Source organism: Lates calcarifer, linkage group LG17 (genome assembly GCF_001640805.2).
Source record: "Lates calcarifer isolate ASB-BC8 linkage group LG17, TLL_Latcal_v3, whole genome shotgun sequence".
In the NCBI taxonomy this organism is placed as follows: Eukaryota; Metazoa; Chordata; class Actinopteri; family Centropomidae; genus Lates; species Lates calcarifer.
The window spans coordinates 2,961,893-2,981,299 of NC_066849.1; the positions used below are offsets into that span (position 1 = coordinate 2,961,893).

At 40.1% G+C, this 19,407-nt stretch overlaps 1 protein-coding gene across 2 annotated transcripts in view; it reads right to left on the reverse strand.

Moving 5' to 3' along the window:
* LOC108878920 (pre-B-cell leukemia transcription factor 1) overlaps window positions 1-4,124 on the reverse strand; it is a 57,884-nt gene extending 53,760 nt beyond the window's left edge. Inside the window, exons 1-2 of one of the 2 annotated variants that reach the window (XM_018669962.2) lie at window positions 3,169-4,124; window positions 2,178-2,251 (exon numbers count right to left, since the gene is read on the reverse strand). In XM_018669962.2, the coding sequence (XP_018525478.1) occupies window positions 2,178-2,251; window positions 3,169-3,356 (262 nt within the window). In that variant the 5' untranslated portion in view covers window positions 3,357-4,124. The remainder of the gene's footprint in view (window positions 1-2,177; window positions 2,252-3,168) is intronic. The other variant, XM_018669960.2, reaches the window with a different exon arrangement.
* Window positions 4,125-19,407: the final 15,283 nt, after the last annotated feature.

The following is a 19,407-nucleotide window of genomic DNA, read 5'->3' on the forward strand; positions in this document are numbered from 1 at the left end:
AAACTCAGATAGCCACTTTCTTTTCTTTGTACTAACCGTCAATACTATGATTTAATTTCTATAAATTAAGAAAACTTAATTACAGTATTTTTTTTTTTTTTAAGTCTCAAACATTTTACAACTGTTCTCAGTCACTTCAAGTATATGGTTTAATTCAATTTCAAAAGGAGACTGAACCACCAAAGGGAGCAACAAGCTGCGACCTTTCCTAATAAATAACATGGACAAAATTTAAATCTCGACTGATTTGCCCGTGGAAATGAACTTTACAATGTTCTCAACACACCAGCCCGGTAAAATATTATTTAAAGTATAGTGTATACTAATTACCAAGCCCAAGTCAAGTCCTCTGTGTTTGATGAGTGTTTATAACAAAGCATAGTGATGTAAATAACTTTTTTTTCCGTGCAAGTGAAATTAAGTTTTTTCATCAGACTTGATATCTTTTTAACACTCCATGTTTTCTTTACACTAAATCTGACAGCACTGCTTGAGTGTTGACACTGATGAAGGTGAAATAATATTTGAAGTGTGACTGCTCTTAACTGTAGTAATCATGATGACAAAGAAATATATATATATATATATATATATATATATATATAGATATATAGTGATGTGTGTGTGTGTGTGTGTATAAAATATGTTTCATTTAGTCATTTAGCCAATTTTAAACTGATATGACAGAAAGAAGTATTACCTGATTTAAACCTGAATTAGTGAAACAGTGTAAATTGTAATTGTGAAAGTTTTCTTTTGAAAACTGGCAACAAAGCAAACTGGATAAAATGAAAGTCTACAAAGACAAGACAAGCACCAAATCTCTCGTGTGAAGCTCCATAAGCTGCACCTTGTATTTATAGGTTGCCAGCTGAAAGAGAAAAGAATGGGTGTGCAGGCAGGAAGAGGTCCAAGTTACTTTGTACTCTCAGCAGAGCCGAACTTTGGATGAACTCCGAGAAGCGCCAGGGAGTAAAACACTATGCATAACTGTGTCACTCCCCTTCCAAAAAACCTACCAAGACAACAAAAAAGAAGAGCAAGCCAGCAGGCTTCAAAAGGCCCCCTGCTCTCTCCTGAGGCACTGGCCGATTCAAGATAAATTGTTGGGCTTGGGGGTAGGCACTTAGGTGAACTTCAATGAAAACCTCAATGAAAACATCTATGAAAGCACCAGGCGAGGGTGGGATCGCACAAACGAGAAATAACATAAACAGCGCCAGTCATCACCGCCACAAAGGTCAAGTATGAGCAAGTGCAACTTTGGAGACAATAAAAACAATATCTTCTTCATCCTCTATCCATTCTGTTTGATTTTATGCACTAATGAGTATGAAACACACAGAAAGTGCCGCCTCTCGCAGTAAACTGGCAAGTTAATATCTCAACAGTATAAGTTCTGAAGACTCCTATAGCGCATCAGTCTAAAGACAGGAAAATAAAAGATGAGATGCACGCTATCAGTCTGAAGTGCACTGAATTCTATCTGTGCCAATTTCAAAAATGTCACAGGGAAAATGATTTGGAAACATGACTTACGCCTCCTATGTTACGTTATTTCTCTCCTAGCAATTATTCTGCTGACATGCTCTCTCTCAACTGCTTTAATAGAGAGACACAATACAGAATAGAAAGAGACGTATTCACCAGACTTGACAGTTAACTCACAAGGGGAGACATCAACGTGCTTGTGACAATTTTGCTCAATACTCTCTATTATTCCACAATAGCATCAAAAAAGCTCATTCATATTTTGACACAATAATTGATAAGGACTGCTCGAGGTAATTGTCCACAGTTCCTATTGTGAAATAGTTAAAACACTCAGACTTTACAGCTACATGAGGAAACACATGTCTTACATGTCAATGAAATTTATATGGTGAATTGTGTTGTGACTGAATATCCAACATCAGGTTCTCCAATCTGAATTTCCAGGCTGAATAGCAAATTACCCTCTGATGATAGAACAGCCCACACAGAGCTGGTACTGTGCCTCTGTGGGTTTATTTTTTCTACATGTTCCATTATTAAAAATACTGCGTGCACTATTGTATTCATTTAACTGGATTAAAGAGACTTTCAGTATTCCTTATAGACAGTATGAAGACAAAAGCAATGCAGTGTTGTGTGTTTAGGTTGTCTCTCAGTAGAGTGCAGAATTAATGTGAACTTACCTGTTTTTTCTTTGATTTCGCACAAGACATTGAAAAGAGCTGGCTTCATTCTGTGACAGTTCAGAGCGTGTTTCCTGAAACAGAGAAGTGGCTTCATGAGCAAACCACAGAGACATGTATTATATCTAAAACTTATTCCACCTCTAAATCACTGGACATCACAGCTGCCTGTCAACATTTATATTTTTATCTTTTAGATTAAAGCTACAGAGCAGCCACAGGGACAAACAATATAATTCTTTTCAAACAGATAATAACACCTGCATATGAACTCATGTGCTCCAGCTTCATTGCTGTGACCTATATCCATTTACCTGTATACAAAATAACATTTTATTTAGCTTTATTAGTATTGTTCTGTGATCACAATATTTTTGAGTTTTCTGACCAACTACCACTATGAAACAAAAACACATTCATATGTAGAATTTCTGTTACTCACTTGCAGCTTCACTGAATTTAATGTGGATTACACAAGATGGATGAAATCTTGAATTATGTATCACAAGTAAGAAAGTTGCATTGCGTTTGCCCACCACGGTGTTAAGAAGCTGTGAGCAGAACTGTTCCTCAGTAATTACATTTGATATTTATTAAAAAATAAAATAAAATAAAACAGCCCTGCAGTTCTATTTGCGTGGATCAATAAATGCACCTTTAGTAAGGTGTAAAGTGTTTTGAAAATACTATCATGGCATGTCACAGTAATAAACACCACATTCATTCACTTTTATTTTCTCTTTAGGAGCGCGGTGGTCGAGTTATTTAAATGTGGAGAAAAATCGTTGTTTTCCACTGTTTTGTCGGCTTTTGCACAAGGAAGTGAAATACCTTTGAAACTAAAGCTCCGTCTACACTGCGCTGAATTGTAAATTGAGAATTTTTCAATATTTTTCATTTCTCTTTCCTCTTCTTTGAATTTTTTAAAAATCTAGTTTGCCGCTGCCACCGCCTCAGTGGAAGAAGAGGCTGAATTGGAGCATATCTTTACCTGGCTTGGGCTTCATCCAGACTTTGATCTGTGATGGTCATAATTTGCTGTAAAATGTCTCCAATGTCCTGTTTTCTGCCGTCGCCGTCCGTTCCTCCGGTGCCTTCCTGCATATGCTGCGGCAGGCCGGGGTGCCCTGCCATGCCTACCCCCGTGTGAGAGTGCATCAACCTCGGCTGCTCGTCCATCTCTTCTTCCCTCTATCTAATTCTCTGTGGCGCTGAAATCCTGCAAAAATACATAAAAGAAAAAAAAGGAGGGGGAAAAAATATCCCGGTGGTGCTTTAATATTTGCGCCACGCACCCGGTGAGTCCTCGCAGATGTATTCTCTGGCGCTCGCCGAACAGAGAGAGGGGGTATCGGAGGGGGAAAGCGGAGAAACGAGCCCTCCCGCTCTCTGGCTGTGTCTCTCTCAGCTGGTTGGAGCTGAATGTGAAATCTGATCTGAACTGCTGCTGCCTTCACTGGAATAGGGTGTGCGTGGAAAGAGATAGGCTGCTGGTTTCTACTACTACCATGAACTAGGACACGTTTTCTTGTAATGTTGCGCAGTGATCCAAAACCACCTCCTCCTGCCAATTTACAAAATAGTGGCTGTGAGAAATAAGAAGTGTGGATTTATTTCACTCACTCCATCCTCTTGCTTTTGTCATGTACAGTACAGGCTGGGCAGGCGGCAGCATAGCAAAGAGCATGAGAGTCAGACTCCGCCTACGCGACATGATTGGGAATATAAGACCATTTAGCCCCACCTTGAGGTGCCTCTCATGAAACGTCGATCATTGAACTGTAAGGGTGGGATGCAGAGTGGAAGCTGGGAGATGTGGCTGCTGTTCCACAAGCAGGGAGACGGTACGGAGTGGCAACGCTGTGATGGATAGAGCCTGAACTCCAAATAAATAACAGTGGCTGACACAAGAGGTCTGCTTTAGTCTCCCCCTCTGACCTCAGCAAGAGCCCCCACCGGCCCCACAGGAAACCACTTCATTTCCATGTTGTCCTATGATATAAGGTACACCAGTGAAAACTATTGGCTGGGCCTTACATTTGTTAAAATTATTAGAATTATTTATAGCAGGACAACCATCCACTGATGAGACAGATAATGAAAAACACCTTTCTGATATCATTCATTATAGTATAAACTGAATCTCCTGCTTGTTTTGTTGCTATAGGCAGTGGTACATTGACTTTGTTCATTCGTTTTCAGGTATGTTGCCGGGCTCCGCTTGGCTGACTTTGGCAGGGTCCTCCTAATGTAAGGCGGTGACCCATGTTGCGCAGCCAAGCAGCAAGGCCCGAGTGTGTCTGGCCAGCCTGAAAAGTGCCCTTCAGGCCCAGTGCTGCCTCACTGCCGCTGCTCCCCTCCGCTACTGAGAGCCATTCAGAGGGAAGAGAGGAGGAGGAGGAGGAGGAGGAGGGGTAAAGAAAAAAAAAAAAAAACTCCATGGGGAAGTAAAGTATGAACAGTGCTGTGCAAATCATCTGCCTGGATGTAGACATGTGTGACACACATAATAAGGAACGTGTGTACATACTTAAGAATGCCACAGTGTTTTATTGTGAGCAGCTTAAAATCAATCCAGAGTTAAACAAGATGTTCATGACTGCAAATTCAGCTTCACTGCTATGAATTCATTTTGACTTAAAACTTTCACCAACTCTGTAAACTATGCCCATTTAAACCTGTTAATTGCTCAGAAATATAACTAGTCAAGTGACCAACACATTTCACACTGAACAGCTGTAAAGCCGCTGAAAACCTGGTTTCTAAGTATTTTCAGAACATTAAAGGTGCCCTGTGGAGTTTTCTTGTTGATGCACAAAGTTTCTGTTTACGTTCAGTGTTACTCATTGTGAGTATCCTTGAGCTCTAACAGATGTCATTTACAGCCATTTGTGTTTATTAGCAGTCTGTGCCTGGCTTTGTTGGCACATTGTTGTGTTTCTGGACAAGTTACCACCACCTGTAGATCAGTGGAATCCTATCTCTCAAGCAAGCAGCTGATTGAGAAAACAGGTTTTCAGGGCCTATAAATGATCAAAGATAAAACTGATAAAACTGAAACTAAATTGTGGTTGAAAGTCTCATGCATTTTGAAATGGCTGTGAATGACATATTGTCTAATCCTCCTGAAAGCCATTATTCTACCATATTATTAGAGCTGTTTCTTAGCGAAACATTTCCTGATTGAAATAAAACTATTTAAAAATCATCAAGATGCAGATTTTTCTTCTCCACAATTCAAAATATACAACTGGGATCCACCCATTGGAGGTCCTCTGTATAACTATTAGCATATTTGAGTTTGAAGTGTAGTGGCAGTGACATCTCAGACTGTCTTCCTAAGCCTCAGGTGGAGCTGCGGTGCAATCCTGGAGCTAGGTACGCTCCCTGTAGGAGCTCCTGTGAAGCACCGCCTATGTAAATTGGGAGCAGAATATGTATGATGGATAATGGTAAGTGTGGTAAGTTTCCCTGCCATCTGCTCAGTAGTAGAATAATGAGAATACCTGAGGGGGTCTCTGTTACACCAACATCCATATGACTCCCCAACATCTGCTAAGTTACGTTAGCAGGGCATTTAGAAATCTAAATATATGCTGATACTTTCAGGCTACATGGCAAGGCAAACAAATCACAGAGCTGGCAGCGATCTTCAACCATTCGTTGCCAGGCTGATGTATGGTCGCTACTCACTAGTGATAAAACAGGAAATGCTAATAGATGTCCTGTAAAATGCTTAATTTGCAGCAAAGACGTAAGCGATATATAATGGAGCGTGGGGCTGAATACATGAATTTCCCCTGCCAGAGAACCAGCCTCACTGGTGGGATTCAGAGATACTGTCACAGTTATTAAAAGTAACAACAGCAAACTCTAACAGCAGCCCAAGTGTGGGACACAACGGCAGCTTTGGCCCTCACACCTCTGCACTGTATCTTCCTGTAGGGCACTGTTGCATTGTGGACGAAACCGGACTCAAAATTAACCATAAACATAAAAATAAATAAATAAAATAAAATGATGTGAGCTCATTAAATTATAGATAAATTCTACAAAAACAAAGAAAAAAGTGTATTAATTGTGTAATACATTAGAATAGATTAATTCAATATTAGGATTCATTGTCCTGTAGAGGTTAGGCCTAATCTGTCTGTGTTGTGATGAGAAGAGATTCATTACTTACTTCTCTTGTCATTTTTAAAAACTATCATTTTCTTACCAGTGTATTTTTCTTTTCTTTTCTTTGGTGTGTATGTCAGTTCTATTTTCTGAACAACTTACCCTGCACAGAGTTTCCTGGGGACTGGAGCCTATCCCAAGATGCTCTGGGCAAGAGGTAAGGTTCACTGAGGACACAATGCCAGTCTAAAAGAGAGCATTGAGGCATCCAGACACAATTTAATAAACTTACATTTAAATGTGTTAACCGCATCATAAATCTGATTGCATCTGTTCTGATATTCCCAAAGTACTTGCCGATTGAGCCCCACTCCAGTCAAGAGGGTGGTGGTACTGCACCTGAAGCTGTTTAACAAAACATTAGAAGAAGAATAACTTGTGATGGCCTGTGACTGAAAGAAAAGTTTTGCTCATTGTTATAAGGCTACTTCCTAACTCACACAGATGGTTCAATATTTGCACTGATCAGATAAACACCTCAACAGAACATTATGCTGTCTGTAGGACTGAATGTGTTGAAATAGCTGGAGCAGCTTTTTTTCCTGATACACGTGACAGAAAGAATGATGGATAATAGTGTAATTTCAATGTCGGTTAAGCTGCTATTATCACAGAGGACAGTTAAGTGTGGCTATCTCCACAGATAGCTTACTGATGTAGTTACACTTTGGAGGAGTAACATCTTAGAAATGTGGATTCAATTCCACCTTTTCAACGAGAACGCATCATAAATACCTTCCTCAGGTGGTTAGGGTTAGTGATGGTTGTGTTACGTGCTATGGGGTACTTTAGGCAGATAGACACATTCACACTTATAAGCTATTTAGTGATACCTGTTCATCTAAACTGGATGACTTTCTTTCTTTATTTCTAAATCTATTCAAACATTATTTATTTATTTAGACAAGTCATATTTAGTCCTCCATACACCAGGGTTTTAACTTTTTGATTTAGAAACCAAAAAGAACCAAACTTTACATGGATTAAACTTAAACACTGCAGTGAGAGAGAATAAAGTGAGAAGGCCACCACAATGTCTAGAGATTTGTTGGTCATGTAATGAAGCCCTATGTACAGGACATTATACCTGAGATTTCAGTTCTGTAGTGCATCAATAGAAACGGAGAGCAGAATTCTCACAGCTTTGTTAAACTGTTTAAATGATAAATCAGACATTCAACAAGCCAGAGAAGCCTCCTCAGTTTGTTGGCCAGGTATCTACAGAGGAAAAGAACAGAGGGCAACTGGAGGACAACAGGACAGGCAGCCAGAGGTGGGCTGGTTTCCATGGCACCTGAGAGAGAGACCTTTCTACTCCAGGCCCCGGGTCACACCATGTGATGAGGTTGTGCAGATAAATCCTCCCTTTCATCCTGTATGGCTTTTGGCCTGTGTGGAGGCAGCACTAATGGAAAGGATTCATACACATAAACCTCTCTTTGATTCTAATACATTTGGACAGAGAAAAGAATGCATGGGAGCTCCATGTCCGCTCCACTTTCAAACATAAAACACAGCATATATGTAATGCAGTGAATGATGAGAAGTGGGTTATTTCACTTTCATAGAAGCTTAATGTTATTAGAAAGCAAGGAGGTGAGTGTTTAACTGAAGAATTATTGATGTCTTTTAAAATAAATTATGTATTCATTTGCCTCTGTGTAACACTACCAATGAGTCACCTTGGCTAAATGAGATGGCATTTATTTACACTGAGCTGGCAATAAGCAACTCCTGCTGCTCTACTACTGTAGATGTTTCCTTCTTATGTCAGAATATGTGACATCAAGACTTTCAGATGCAAAAATTAGCCCATTCTTAACGGTCTTCTCAGGTGATTTATATAAGCATATGGTACTTCCTGTGAAGACATGGGCCAGATGATTGGTTAATCTGCCTCTACAGACATTTATTCATTTGTTCAAGCCAGTAATTGATCAGGTAATTTAAAGGATGCAGATGATATGACGGTAGCAGGAAACAAAAGTAAAAGAGGCTGTACAGGTGCAAACAGCTCATTACTCATTACAGCTGAGTGGAAATAAGAATCTTTGGGTTTTGCGGAGGCTGTTTCTGGTTGCTGTGTATTAATGAGCATTAGAGGAAGATGGCACAAGCTGGTTTTGAGCAGAGTGAGCATCAGTGGAGCACATTCAAGAGGAGGTCTGAATGGATCAATACATCACAGAACAAAGGGGAACTGTGCTTCAGCAGGGGCCCTAGAACAAGACAGGCCCATTGCTCAACCACTGTCACAGTTGTGTATCACAGGCATCTCACATGCACCTTTTCAGGGCTGGAGCCTCCGGTTACAGAACAGGGATAAAGACAGATGTGAGGATGGGTGGATAAACTGAGGAAACTTGGGACACAACAGGCAGATAGACAGATAAACTGCTCCTGTGACAAGCACAGTTATTTGTTACATAACAGCATTATATAACTGTTTATTGTTATAAAATTAAATGTTGCAGTAGAATTAAAATATATTTTAGTTGAGTTTGAGCAGTACTTAGTAATGTAGTGATTACATTACAGTTTCTAATCCTAGTGATGTTATGTTAATTTAATGTCTTGGGAATCTTCTTGTTTGCTGTCTTACCAGGATATGACGGACATAGTCATCAGTTTCATCCCTGTGCAGTGGAGGGACTGGTCTGGGACATGGTAGCTTGGACGTTGGAGCTAGCTTCAACCAAAAGAAGAGGAATATGTACTTTGGTAAGTCCAAACTTGTTTTCTTTATATATAGCACATTTTAACTGGTAGCAAAGGTTAACACTGGTAAGCCTTCATTCAGGAATGACTGGGTTTTGTTAAAAGTCTTCTGTCCTGTCCTCACTTATGTGGAGTCCTACTGGGTGCAGCCATCAAGGCTAAGTAACCCTGTTAATGGTCAGTGAATCCCTCCAAACAATAAGCTTGTTAAAAGAATAGTTTGACTTTTTGGGAATTATGCTTGTCGTCATGATGTTGTCAGGAACAATTACCATAGTCAATGTGCTTGGCCAGGAACTAGGCACATAACCCCCCGTAAAATCACAATGTGTTGTTTTTTACTCTTTCTGGATTAAACAAATGACATCCAACGTGTTAATTAGTGAGTTTTAAAGTTGCTGACAGGCAGACTTTGTAATCCTTAGACAGAGCCAAGCAAGCTGTTTCCCTCAGTTTCCAATCTTCGTGCTAAGCAAAGCTTCATATTTACCACACAGACATGAGCGTGGTCCTCTCCTCTAAATCTCTGCAAGAAAATGTATTTCCAAAAATGTTTAACTATTTCTTTAAACCCTAATATTTTGTTTTCTATTTCTACATGGTTGTTTGAATTAGCTTTACTTCACTGTAAAGCTAATTGTTCTGAAGTAATCCAACACATAACATCAAGACTTTAGGCCTCACTATGCTCCAAACAAACCTGTATCATATGACCATGTCTAAAGGCAAAAGCGTTATACCTGAGTGTGGCAAAAGGCTTCTGTCTCTATCAAAAAAATATTTAGCTTGTCTGTGTACATGGTCAATTTGATGAGTAATAAAAATATTGGTGGTACACAGTTTTTAAGCATACCCAGGCCTTAAAGTGTCTTACACTGTACATATGCAAATACGGCACAACAAATCAAAAATTTAAACAAACTATCTCAGGTTACAGGAAATAGCTGAAATGACTTAGATTCACAGAATTTGTTCTTTTAGAGCAGGACATTAAGCTGTGCTTGATCGGTGCTTTTTCACCTGTCCAGTCCTAAATACTGTATGATAGATACAATGTCAACCCATCACATAAAGGTTACTGACAGTCTAGTTACCCTTCACACACCAGTAGCTGCATGCCCTTTCTCTCATTCATTTTAAGACATCTCTTTTCTAGCAGTGCCTGTCATTTTTCTTACAATATTGTTTTCCTCTCATATCAGGTTTGTCCTGTGCAGGTTTGGTGTGTTTTCACATACATTACACTCTAACCATAAGAGGGAAAAGATCTCCTACTGAACTTTAAAGAAACCCCCTCCTTTCTTTTACATCTAACCTGTTTAATTTTTGCACTGGTGGGCTGCTGGAGACTTAAATGAAGCTATAATCAAACCCCAAGATAAATTAAGAGGCAAGTGTTGACTCAGCGGTTTGTTGCCCTAGCGATCCATTGACCCTGAGGGCCGGCAGCAAGAAAATTGAGAAATGCTCGTTTTAATGCCTATCCAATATATACGGCATCTACCTCGAGATGGGGCTGTGCAATCAACCACTAATCCATTAGACAGAGATGTTTTTCAAAGATTGACGCGTTATTGTGCTGCTGTCTGCACTGGCTCACGTTCAAGGTTAACCTTTTAGAGACGCCTGATTGTTGCTAGAAGGTTAAACAACACATTAACATGCATTAAAATATTAAATTATGGCTCCATTTACTATATGAGAGAAAAACAACAACATAAAAAAGGCTTTTAAAATTATGAAGGCAATTGATAAAGTGGGTGGCTAGCAGAGGCGTTTACTATGGGGGGGAAAACGAGGTTGTGGAAGTGAGATGGTTTTCAAATGGGCAGAGCGGGTGCAGTTCTGGTAGAAATGAGGACTTCTTTTATTGCCGGGTTAATGAACTGATGGTGAGGTCAAGTATTGAAGCCTTTGCAATTAAGGTGACTTTTCCCATAAGAGCCGGCTAATACACAGGATGAAAACAAATTGAAACAGCCACTTCTCTCTCACACACATTTTATTCCAAGTTTTGCAGCAGCGTGTGCCACAATGGAGCCTCTCAGAAATAGCTACAGCCTGCATGGTGGTGGTTACATATGGGCTACATCTATCTTCCAGCAAGAGTAAACCCACACTGCAGGAGGCCAGAGAGAAACCCTTCTCTGTTACAGTATATTGACAGTGGGAGGACTGAGAGTAAGCGATGCCTGCTGTCTGCTTGAGTGAAATACAACCTCTTTCTTGTTCCAGAGGATAACCAATTAACTAATCTGAGCGTTACAGTAGAGATACAGTGGCAGCACGCACTCCTTCCCTATCTCGTCCATTTAAGTAATTGAAGGATTGGAGAGGCCATCCCATTTTAAACATTATAAGGGAGCAATCCCATGATGCATGTCTTCACCCTCATGGTTCTATCTTGTGCTGTCGCCTGTCAAATGCCTTTGACAGACAGAGTTTCCTTTTTAAGGCTACCCCTGAACACCAAGTTCAATTTACTTTGTGCAGTGGCAGTAGTGGCCAGGGATGCACATAACCAAAGCTGCAGCTGAGGTCTGGAGGAGAAAGAAAGAAGAGCTTAGAGGGGGATGGTACAGGAGGAGGAGAGATAGAAACGGCATGGAAGAAGGGGAGGAAGAGAGGACAAACAGAAAGACAGAGAAGGAGAGAGAGAGAGAGAGAGAGTAGACCCTGTCACTTGGAATCACCATCACGGAGCAGGTGAAGAGAGATAAATGTCAAAGGACTCTCGGCGAAATAAAACAACAACTCGCCTGCACTCATCCAGGCAAGCACAAGTCAGCCACAGCTCGTGAGTCTCCTGGCCTCTGGTCTAAATAGACACACAGAGGTGGAGTAGTGGGCAGAAAAAAAATCCATACATCCCAATACAAGTAAGAATCAAAAATATAGAGCAGAGTGTTTAACATGAGCAATTCAATAGGTTAACCCCAGTTAATGCTTGAGTGCGTGCTGTGACTGAATATAAAATTCGAGACCATATTACAGGATTTTAATCGTCAGGTTCTGATATGTTTTTCAAAAAGAAGAGTTTGAATGTTAAGAAATATTCATAGTTGTGATGTGAGGTATTATACCTGGAAAGGACACCTAAAAGTGCAGGAAAGGCTCCAAAATTTGGTCTAGGTCCCATGTGTGTGGAGAGTGTCACAGCTGCGGTGTGACAGGTCCTCCTGCAGGCCCTATTCTCACAAACACTCCGAGGCTGCTTTTATTAACACTCCCCCCAAAAATAACAGAGAATGGAGCCAGGACTCTGGAGCCAAGTAGCTGTTGCTGGAATTTTTCTGGCCTAATTTGCATTAATAAAGAGGCTGTTCCTTGTCGGAATGTGTTTTATCCAGCTCAAAAAATCCCTGGGCGATCCCTCTCCGTAGAGCACTGGGAGAATCCGACTGTCAGAGCCGACAAGACAAATGAATCCTGGTGTCAGCGCCGAGTGGCTCCGCGTTGACAGATTGAGAAGAACTGTCCCTCTGTCGACAGGCATGCTTCATTTTCAAATTAATAAATCTGAATAAAATATTTTACCCTTCATTATGAGTGCTGCCGCTGTGACAGCTTTGCTGAACAGGGCTGGGATGGGGATTGGGGAGAGGATCGGGGAGGGGGAGGTTGCTGCCAGTGAAAACAGCTTGCACCAAATCCACCTGGGTTTATGCTGTGTATTTATAATGTTTGCATGTGTGTGCGTGTTTATGATGTGTAGGTGTGTGTGTTTCTGTTTGTGGTTTCTCTTCTTTTATGCACATGGGCTCATGCGTTTTTCCATTGATCCTCTGCTCGCACATTTTCTGCTCAACTCGTTCCCTGAGCCCCCCGTGTTCTACCAAAGAGTATGGGACAAACAAAAATAACTAGCGCCGCTGCGGTACAGTAGTGATAGATTCCTCACATATTCTCCCCTCACACCTGTACAGCCATATGGAGGCATGTCAACGTGGCAAAAAATAACTTTTCAATGAGACTGTTGAGCATGACGTAAATGCTGAATGTAGCTTTAGAGCAACAAAGGAAATGTGTTTCTTTACTTTTTCACCACTGTCAGTTCAGATGTGTGGTGCATGTGATTTGACTTTAATGACTCAGTTGTAACAATGCTTTCTTCATTCTCCAAACCACAGATGATCATCTGTGCCGTGTGCAAGCCACAGCCTCAAAATCTTTGTACTAGTAAATGAGAATTGATCAAAAAGTCAAGTGCTTAGCAGGGAATGAATAGACGAGTCTCCCGGCAAAACAGCGTGGTGGGTATAAGTAGATGTTGAGTGACAGATTGATGGGGTTAAAGACATAATTGCTTGAGATAAAAAGGAGTAGAAAGAGGGGGATGTATAAATATAACACACAGGACTCATAATCCTGCAATATTACCCCTCTAGGGCGCGAGAAGAAGGCATAAAGGAGCATGGTGGGTTGTATCCAGTCAGTCATTCTGGATGCTAAATTAATATGCAACAGCAAACACTAATATGCCCTTTGAGGAGGCCTGGCATATTGTGGGAGACTTTAAGCTTGTGAAGTTGCCTGAAGGCAAATTCCTATGAATAACATAAAATACAATATCATGCCCTGTAAATTGTGGAATTTTTATGGTGCTGTGTATCCTGTCAGTTGCCTTTCTCTCTCCTCTGCTGCCTATTTTTGTAATATTCACTAAAGATTCCATAAAATCATGGTGTAAAGTAATACAGTACTCAGTATTTGCTGACAATTTGAATATTAAATGTTCATAATTTAGCCAAAAGCAGAGAACAAGAAGTAAAATAGTATTTGTTTTCAACTGATGCTGCAATATAATTCTGAGCTGTGCATAATGAAACAATGTACACGCACACTGCATATAATGTCAGTGTGTATAAACAAGAGAATGTTTCTGGTCTGTGCAGCGCTGTTTTCTGGGAAAGAGGCTACATAGAAGCCATTTCTGAAAGGTATCCCATTTTCTTTAATCAGTATAGAAAAAAGAGCACTATCCAGCCAATTAATTTACACCAGCCGACATGTGTATAATAATGACAGGCAGCACAAAGGAGTCCATGTACCTCCTTATGTAGGCCTTAAATATTTAAAGAAGAGTACGTGTTTTTGGCAAGGCTACGACGATGCGTGTCAGTTAAACTTCTTAGACGTCAGCGTTCCCTGTGAACATCACATCATCAAAGATGACATTTCATCAACTAACTCAATAAATAATAGAACACAGTGCCTGCCATTTGAACCTTGGGTGACAGCGTCTGTGGAAATTGTCACCCTGTAATTTGTTTTCTTATGTCTTCTGTCATCTTTTATTAAAATTATCACCTTTGTTTGTAATGTCCCTAGTACAGTAGGTCTTTGGTTACTGTAAATCTGAGGGTGTAGATACATTTAATCTCTTTGCATATGACATTTAAATTTTGTGCAGACTGGAAAGGAATCAGTCATCTTTATAAATGTCAGTGAAATAAAACCTAGAGTAAGATTTAAAACACATCCACAGAACCTGACTTGATTTGACATCCTTACTTTGACCATACATAGATAGAAATCAAGTAAACAGAGCGGACAGGGAGTGACAGTACTGTATTTGTGATCTCTTTCCAGTGGATGGGGATTGTTAGGGAGGGGAGCCAGAGAAATGTGCCAGCCCTAATGCCTTATGGCAACTCATGCTCAGCTGATAAGACAATATTTCATGTAGGGTCAGGGCCAATAAGGAGCCTTTTCAACACCACAGAGATGAATAGGGCCTGACTGCCATGATCAAAACGCCAGCTACGCATGCACTCACAGGCGCGCGCACACACTCTCACACACACACAGTCTTGAGAATGTAAAACATGTGAGAGGGATGAAGATCAGCACTTGCTGATGATAATACAAACTATCTCAAACTGAGCGAGAAGGTCTAATCGGGTCAGTGTGTACAGTGGTGTTGAAAGCTGACTGAAAAGACTAGCTAACATAACAATGGCTTGCTTTGTTATAATGTAGAAAGGTGGAAGTATACACAGGCAAGGGTGACTTATTGAGGGCCCTCCTCAAAATCCTGCTTTCATTTTAGACTTGGCTACCTCCCTGTTGGCACTCTGCATCGGATAAATTTAATGATGCTGTTTTATGGGAGTGTTTGATTAATGTAACCTTGTATTTTAGCCCACTGTTGATTTAGATTACAGAAAATATGTAGGTCAGGGCTGAGGTACAAAGTCTATTTATATTAGCCTTTCTTTACAGTATATCCTAAATCTTTTCAAATGGCATATGGCATTTATAAAGATTTCCATGTAATATCATCATGTGGTTCCAAGATTTTTTTTTATTTTTTAAAAAGAGTAATTTAACACAAAACTGAAAAGCAACAGATGGCAGTGATATGACAAGCATGATGCAATTCCTTTTCAAAATTTACCTAGAAAAGATACACAAAAGATACAAAAGAGGTATACAAAAGATACCTAAAAAAAGATATACATGGTTACACTCATATATATATATATATATATATATATACACACATACACACACATAAACTGCTGCCGTCATGGAATTTTGTGATTGATAGGGATACTTGTTTTGCCAATTTCAAAACAAAGTACAGTTCAGTAAATATAATACTTTTGAAATGTATTATTCTTTTAGTTCCCTTGATGTTCCTAAAAATAGAACATAAGTACATTAATCCTGGTGTCATGAGGATTTTCGGTACTAAAAACAGACTCATGAAAGGCTGAGGAACCTTTATTAAAATATTAGATTACAGTTAGATTAGATTAGAATTAGAATATGACTCAGTCTAGTTTTCTGCTTCATAAATGGCAGTTACATTCATTATCATGATAGAATGTACATATCAAAATACTAATTATGGTCCACATTTTTGGCCTCATGCTGTTTCAGTGTAGTGATAATTGGATTACAGGCCAAGGAAGGGTTAAACCTATAAAGAGATATACGTACCTCAGCTGTGACCCCTTGCTCTCTAAGGTATCTCCCCTGTGCAGGATTCTTATTCAACTTCAAACTGACAGTGTTTTTAATCTTTTCTTTGCTTCTCTCCTGGAGATTGGGGAAACAAAAATCAATACATTGTGGCAGGCGATCTAGAAGCCTGTGAATTACAAGGCCTGGATCTAGCCGTGCCGCCCGCTTGGCAGCCTTGAGCAGGGGACCACGGGAGTATCATCAGGGACCGAGGGGAGGTCACAGGTTCAGGTCAGGAGCACAGACGGAAAAGCAAGGTATTTACTGTCTGTGCACGAAAATGAGAAATAAGTTCCACACGGCACCAGGGGAGCCTCGAATCGCCCCTCTTCATTTTTTTTCCCTGAGAATACTTGTAGCCTCTGTACTGCTCTCCCACCACACGTCTCTGCTGACTCCCTTTGGATGATATACTGGGCCTGAGCCTGTGATAATGCCCACACTACAAATCTGAGCGCGGAACATATCGACACCCGGGTCTGTCATTATCCGTTAATCACGCTGCTGACGTACGTTTCAATCCAGGCTTCTTGGCAGCCCACCAAGCTACATAAATGACCTCAGATAAATCCACGGGGCTACAGAGCACATACTTTCATCTTAACTCCAGACACTAACCAAACTCACACACTTAAACTCAACATTCTGCTTATCGGGACAGATGGAAATAGACTACAAATTATTACACTGACTGGAAACTAAACATGTGAAATGTGAGTACATTTAATTAAATACTTCTGAATTAAGCTGAAATTAGAGATCAGAAGTTCACTCATTAAGTTACAAGTTGTCTCCGTGTTTGGGTTCCTGTTGTGTTTTGAAGAAATTAGCAAAACTGGTCTGCTGCAGTTATTGGTTTCTGAATTTAGCTTTCAAAGGTTGTCTATAGTATTTGACCTTTAAAGTTCTTTAAAGTTCTCACACTATTCCACTGATCTACAGGTGGCTCTAATGCACCGTGGCATGCAGCAATGTATCAACAAGGGTAGAGAAGAAGAACACTGCTGGCAAGTAAACATGGATATAAACAATTTTGGATTTAAAATACTTCAAATATTTTATGATATATTCAATACATTCAGTGTCAAAACAAAGATAACTTTTGTTTGTTTACATGAAAACTCAGTTGACAGACAGTCGACTGCTGCCAAATCCAATGAGTTACAGAAGTTTAATTTTGGAAATATTGTCAATAAACACATTTCAGTAATTCTACTGAAGCAATTTTCGAAGAAGTACTTGAATGATGCACTGGTGCTGGTGGGTTGATGTGGGTTGCAATTTTTGCATCCACAAAATGCAGGATTGTCAACAGAAAGCTGCTTAAAGTGCATGCATCCTACATTCTTTTTTAATAAATGTGTGCACTATATCAATGATAATTACCACTGCAGTAGTAAAAGGGTAATTGTTGTTGTTTTTAACCATGCATTTCCTTACACATTGTGGGCACCTCCATGTACCCTCCATGCAAATGTTGGTAGTGTGCGTCCTCAGAAATGACCACAATCTGTACATGCAATTAACCACATGAACAAATGGGACAGCAACAGTATCATCAGTAGCAGGGCTCCTTCTCTTAAAGTCTGAAAGAGAAACTAATAGAGGTGGTCTTGTTGTCTTCATGTTTTTTTGCCAGAACAATATACCATTGCAGAGCACTTTATCAGGCACACCTGTACACCTCCTTATTCATGCAATTCATGCAATCAGCCAATCATGGCCATCAAAACCACACAGCTACAAGAATGCACAACTTGTTCAACCTTGAGGCAGATGAATTTCAAAGGCAGAAGACCATGTCTGGTCCAACTCCTACCAGCCAAGAGCAGAATGTGAGGCTGTAGTGGGCCTAGGCTCACCCAAGCTGGACAGCTGAAGCCAGGAAACCTGATTTTGTGGTCAGACTTTGGCATCAACAGAATGAATCTATGAGCCCAACCTGACTTGTGTCAACAGCCCAGACTGGTGGTCATGGTGGTGTTATGGTGTGGGGAATGTTTCTTGACACAATTTGGGCCATTAATACCAATCAATCATGGTTTGAATGCCACAACCTATCTGAATATTGTTGCTGACCACGTAAACCTCTTTATGGCTACAGTACAATCTTCTAATGGTTAGAGCTGAAGACAGAGGTGAAACTTATAACCAAGTCCAGCTGCCCTAGATTCAGCATTTCTTGGATGACAGAAAATCTTCACAGACATTTACTAATGGCTACTTCAGCATGTTAATAATAGTAAAAGTGGTCTCAAACAGGTTTCATGAACATGTCAGGTTGTGTCACAGCAATAAAAACAAAGTACAGGTTAGAAAGAGGCAGAGAGAGCATATAATTTCAGGTAATTCGTTTGTATGTTGCAATATGTATTTATTTATGTAAAATAACAAATACATGTGCATATATCTGTATACACATGTATGTATATACATGTCACATTGGATATGTTAGATAATTGTGGAGGCTTATGATGTCCAGGTCAGTTACACTGTGTTCATTAAACTCTTAAGACCTCATCGACATCGTAGCATCACAAAAGCCTCACTGCTTATTTGGGGGATGAAGAGACTTAATTAGGTTTGAAGAGTTGTCACAATATGACCCCTCTGCCAACCAGATGGCCTTGTTTACCCAAAATGCATCTGTCTGGTAGGATGAAAGGAAACTCACTGTGTTAAATAAGTTAAGTATTGTGGAAATAATGTGAATTCATATGTTAAATTCACAGTATAATTTGATCTGTTCCAATCACACTTTGTGGCTAAAATACACACTGGCTCCATGATAATATCAGTGGCAGACACTGGTGGTGATTTTCAGTTTTACTGAGAGGTATTTCTGTGACTGTATATTTGGATGTCCAGAAATCTTTGACTTTTTGACTTGCTGACTGGGCTGTGATTAGAGTGACTCCCATACCCTGCGTGTCTCCACGTCATTGCACAATGATTCATATTCCCTGATGTCATCTGACGTACGGGCAATAATCCAGCAAAAAAAATCAAAATTGCTTTGTAAACACCACATCATCCACCACACATCAAACATGGAGCATTTTGAGATTTAACATTTTTCTTCAGCAAAAATCATGCCTGATTAATTTCTGCTTGAGAGTCCAGCCTTAAGCACTTCAATCAATATGTGTGCAACTACCTGCCAATGTTGGACTGACTGAGTAATTAGCCTATGTGCTTGGCGGGCCTGACGGGGGTAATGAAGTCACACAGGCTAAGAGCTGCCAGGAAGGAAAATCAGCCCATTATTCCAATCCAAATAAAGATGCTATCCCTTCAAAGCTCTGTATGTACACACAGATAAACTGAGAGAATACTAAAGATGCTCATATATGCTTTAACA